We start from the raw sequence: 4,616 nt of genomic DNA on the forward strand, positions 1-4,616 counted from the left end.
TTTATCTATCTATCCATTGATCTATCTCTCTAGCCACATATTCTGCTTTTATCTGTTGTACATATAATGTACACAATTATGCACAAACATGATTTATTATTACTACTAATAATATTAATAATTAATAATAACAACAGTCAGCTTCTGTGATCTAGACACATTTAGATCCTTGTGTGATGAGAAACCACTGGCCAAATCCAAATCAATCCTTTGAAGTGAATGACTAAATCCCATTTGTTACGGTTACAGGGATAGCTGCACCTCTGCTTTCTTCTCTGGTGTCTGAGTACACACCCTCAGGTCTCAGCTTTGTGCCTGTCTCTCTATTAGGATGCAATCATGTGATTCTTCCCCTTCAAATTAGGTCCCAACCTGTAGCACCTTATGCACTGACTATGATTTCTCCCACTGGGTTTGATACCAGCACTTATTCCCAAAGAAACTGTGACCAGTAGCAGGTTGAATGACTAGCTGGCCTTCTCCATGCAAAGAATGATTTATGAGTAAAGCATAACTATGAGAAAATATGAGAGACCAATTCCAGCCCCATCACAGCAATAGTTTATAGGACAAACATTTGGTCTTTTTATCCAGACTCAATTTGACTTTTGGAAACATTGTTGTAGCTTTCTCTCCCAAAAGGCCCTTTTCATCATAGCAAGAACAATACTGTATTTAATTATTTAAATTAAAAATAATAATAAATGTAATTAGATAAGGGTCTAGATGCCCTAACACATCATAAATAACACAGTAAAATCTCATCAGCATTAAAATAATCTTCAGAACTGGAACCCAGCTCTCCAGACACCTAAAAAAATCTTTTTTTCCCCCAAATTCTTCATCAATGTGGAAAGCAAAATGTCCAGTCTCTCAGAAGACTCCATAAAAGAGATTAGGACATTGACACTTTGAATATATGGCAAAATAATGGATAATTTAACCAGATTTATTCCACCCTCCCAAACTCCTACCCCCAAAAGAAACTAACCAACCGATCAACAAAATGAACCACAACAAATAATAAACAAGTAGTCAAACACACAAGCCAAACCACTCATACCCCAAGCACAAATTTTACCCCAGAGACTTCAACAAGTCCACTGGGGACTTAGCTGTGGCTATTGATAGTCTGTGCAATGTGCTCAGATACAGTCATGGCAGCAGCCGTATAAAACTGATAAATAGATTAGATTAGATTAGATGTGTATGAAATGTAGGCATAGATATATAGATTCTGATCTTATTTACACTGGTGTAATCCTTCACTAACTCATTTAACTTCAGTGAACTTAGTCTGTCTTTTATGACTTCATAATTGCACCAAGGAGAAAGATCGTCAGTTGATTATATATATTTAGGAATTCAGAATGAAATCAAAGACAAGGAACAATGACGATCATTACAATTCTTGGTGAATAACCTCTACACAATCAGTTCCTTTAATGCAGCTTTGATCTTGTTGTTCCTCATGCTATAGATGATCAGATTAATCACTGGAGGCACCAGAGCATAGAGAACACTCATCATGAGATCCATATTTGATGTGAAGCTGGAGATGGGTTTCAGGTACACAAAGATGCCAGTGCAAAGAAACAAAGAGGTCACAGTGAGGTGAGGGAGGCAGGCGGAGAAGACTTTAAGCTGGCCTGGCTCAGAGGGTATTCTCAGCACAGTTTTGAAGATCTGAACATAAGACACAATTATAAAAACAAAAGAGTTTAAACCTAAAAACACACGAAAAACAAGAAGCCCAACTTCACTGAGATATGAATCAGAGCAGGTGAGCTTGAGCAGCTGGGGGATTTCACAGAAGAACTGGCTGATGACACTGAATTGGCAGAATGGTAACGTGAAGGTGTTCCCAGTGTGCAGGGCAGAGTAACAATGCTAGTAGTCCAGGCACTGGCTGCCATTTGGACACACGCTCTCCTGTTTATCACTCTCTTGTAGTTCAGTGATTGACAGATGGTGACATATCGGTCATATGACATGACAGTGAGTAAGGCAAGAGCAGCTGCAGTGAATACTAAAAAGAGAAAAACCTGGGTGACACATCCAAGATAAGAAAGCAATCTGGTGTTGATGAGGGAATTGGCCATGGATTTGGGGATGTTGACAGAGATGGAGCAAAGGTCTATAATGGACAGATTCACCAGGAAGAAATACATGGGGATGTGGAGATAGTCATCGAGGGCTATGGCTGTGATGATTAGAAGATTCCCGATCAGGGCTGCCAGGTAAATCACCGGGAACATCACAAAGCGCAAAATCTGCAGCTCCCAAATGTCAGAGAATCCCAGGAGAAGAAATTTGATCAAGGTGATTCGGTTGGACATTTTCTTTCTCAGTTCATTGTGTGACGGCTGTGGAGAGAAGGACAAGGACAGTGGGGGGATTACAGTGACAGAGGGAGTGGCCCTGATTCCCTACAGCAATATCTCTTAATGTGAGTGTCAGTGATGCACAGCACTCGTCACTGCTGTTAACTAGGAGTGGTGAGTTATAACATGAATGGAAATTGGTGCAGCTCCCTTAAAGTCAATGGAGCTGCATCAGTTTGCACCATCTGAAGATCTGGCTCAGGATGTGGCTTGGTATAATACAATATGAAGGATGGAGCAAAGCACATACAAACCCAAAGATCTAGTCAAGATACCTCCCCTGTTGCTCCAGACAGCAATGAGGGGAGGGGAAGTGACTGGCCCAAGGTCACACAGCAGATCAGTGGCAGAAACAAGAATAGAATCCAAGTCTCCTGATGGCCAGTGACCTGCACAGCCATAAAATGACAGAGGTAAAAAATGCAGCAGCGAGGTAGCTGAGCAATGCTACTAGCTCATGAGTACACAGAGATGGAAATGGGATCCTGTGTCACAAATCTATACGTAAGCAGGCAGAAAGCTGTCTTTGTGGTGTTGCAAGGGAATAATTACAGACGAGATGTCATGCAGGAAACTGAATTACTGTATGTCATATTTTCTTGGAAAGTGGATATCAGACAGTGTAGGCATTTTAGTTTCATGCCCAAGTCCAGAGCCTCCTGTTTGTAGCAAGAGGGGATCCAGTTTAGCTAGAATTGTTGCATTGGGATTGTACTTTACACCATCCTTCACATGGCATTTTGTCAAGTCATATCCTGAGTTAGATCTTCAGATGGTGCGAACTGATGCAGCTTCATTGACTTTAAGAGAGCTGCACCAATTTACATTCATGTGATAATTCACCACTCCTAGTTAATAGCAGCGACGAGTGCTGTGCATCATCGACACTCAAATCATGAGACACTGCTGAAGGGAAACAGGGCGACTCCCATTGTCAGTGTAATCCCCATTGTCTTTGTCCTTCCCTCCACAGCCATCACACAATGAACTGAAAAAGAAAATGTCCAGTCGAACCACGGTGACAGAGTTCTTTCTCCTGGGATTTTCTAATATTCGGGAGCTGCAGATTTTGCACTTTATGGTGTTTCTAGTGATTTACCTGGCAGCCCTGATGGAGAATCTTCTCATCATCACAGCCGTAACCCTCAACCACCATCTTCACACCCCCATGTAGTTCTTCCTGGCTAATCTGTCAATCATAGACCTCGGTTCCATCTCTGTCACCATCCCCAAATCCATGATCAATTCCCTCATGAACACCAGGGTGATTTCTTATCCTGAATGTGTCGCCCAAATCTTTCTCTTCGTAGTCTTCATTGCAGCTGATCTTGCCTTACTCACCATCATGGCATACGACCGATATGTCACCATCTGCCAATGACTGCACTATGAGAGAGTGATGAACAGGAGAGCGTGTGTCCAAATGGCAGCCAGTGCCTGGATTACTGGTATTGTCTACTCTGCCCTGCACACTGGGAACATCTTCAGTTTACCCTTCTGCCAGTCCAATGTTATTAACCAGTTCTTCTGTGAAATCCCCCAGCTACTCAAGATCGCCTGCTCTGACTCGTACCTCAGTGAAGTTGTGTTTCTTGCCTTTAGTGTGTTTTTAGGCTTAAACTGCTTTGTTTTTATAATTATGTCTTATGTTCATATCTTCAAAATTGTGCTTAGAATCCCTTCTGAGCAGGGCCAAAATAAAGCCTTCTCCACCTGCCTTCCTCACCTCACTGTGATATCCTTGTTACTTTTCACTGCCATGTTTGACTATCTGAAATTCACCTCCAGCTCAGCATCTAATCTAGATCTTTTAGTGGGTGTTCTGTATGCTGTCATGCCTCCAGTGATGAATCCGATCATCTACAGCATGAGAAACAAGGAGATCAAAGCTGCATTGAAGAAACTGATTGTGTGGAGGTTATTCACCAAGAATTAAAGTGTCTGTTATTGTACCTTGACTGTGATTTCATTCTGAGCTTCTTTATGGATATAGTGAACCTATGATGAAATTGTCTCTTTGAGAACATAGGTTCCAATCTGTTTAGGAACTTATGAAATCCAGACTAACTCCACTGAAGTCAAATGAGTTAGTTTAGAATTACACTAGTGTAAATAAAATCAGAATCTAAATATTTATCCATGACTGTACATACACACCTATCTATCTGTCTTAGGGATTTATACTCCTACCATCATCATTCTTGCTGCACAGGATATCAACAACCATAGCTA

General features: G+C 41.3%; 1 protein-coding gene and 1 pseudogene across 1 annotated transcript; one reads left to right on the top strand and one right to left on the bottom strand.

Annotated features, from left to right (window-relative positions):
* Window positions 1-1,425: 1,425 nt before the first annotated feature.
* Window positions 1,426-2,339, bottom strand: LOC127030776 (olfactory receptor 14I1-like). The gene is made up of 2 exons (XM_050917517.1): window positions 1,812-2,339; window positions 1,426-1,686 (listed from the first exon to the last, which is right to left on the bottom strand). The coding sequence occupies exons 1-2, from the start codon at window positions 2,337-2,339 to the stop codon at window positions 1,426-1,428; spliced, it is 789 nt and encodes a 262-aa protein (XP_050773474.1).
* Window positions 2,340-3,363: 1,024 nt separating this feature from the next.
* Window positions 3,364-4,320, top strand: LOC127031328 (olfactory receptor 14C36-like; annotated as a pseudogene).
* Window positions 4,321-4,616: the final 296 nt, after the last annotated feature.

The sequence above is a fragment of the Gopherus flavomarginatus genome, chromosome 11 (assembly GCF_025201925.1).
Source record: "Gopherus flavomarginatus isolate rGopFla2 chromosome 11, rGopFla2.mat.asm, whole genome shotgun sequence".
Lineage (NCBI taxonomy): Eukaryota > Metazoa > Chordata > Testudines > Testudinidae > Gopherus > Gopherus flavomarginatus.

What these genes read in the sequence shown, in the direction of transcription:
- LOC127030776 (XM_050917517.1), bottom strand. Translation starts at nt 2,339, where the DNA reads ATGTCCAACCGAATCACCTTGATCAAATTTCTTCTCCTGGGATTCTCT. An exon ending in TGTCATCAGCCAGTTCTTCT is followed by an intron (nt 1,687 to 1,811) that starts GTGAAATCCCCC and finishes TCTTATGTTCAG; the next exon opens with ATCTTCAAAACTGTGCTGAG.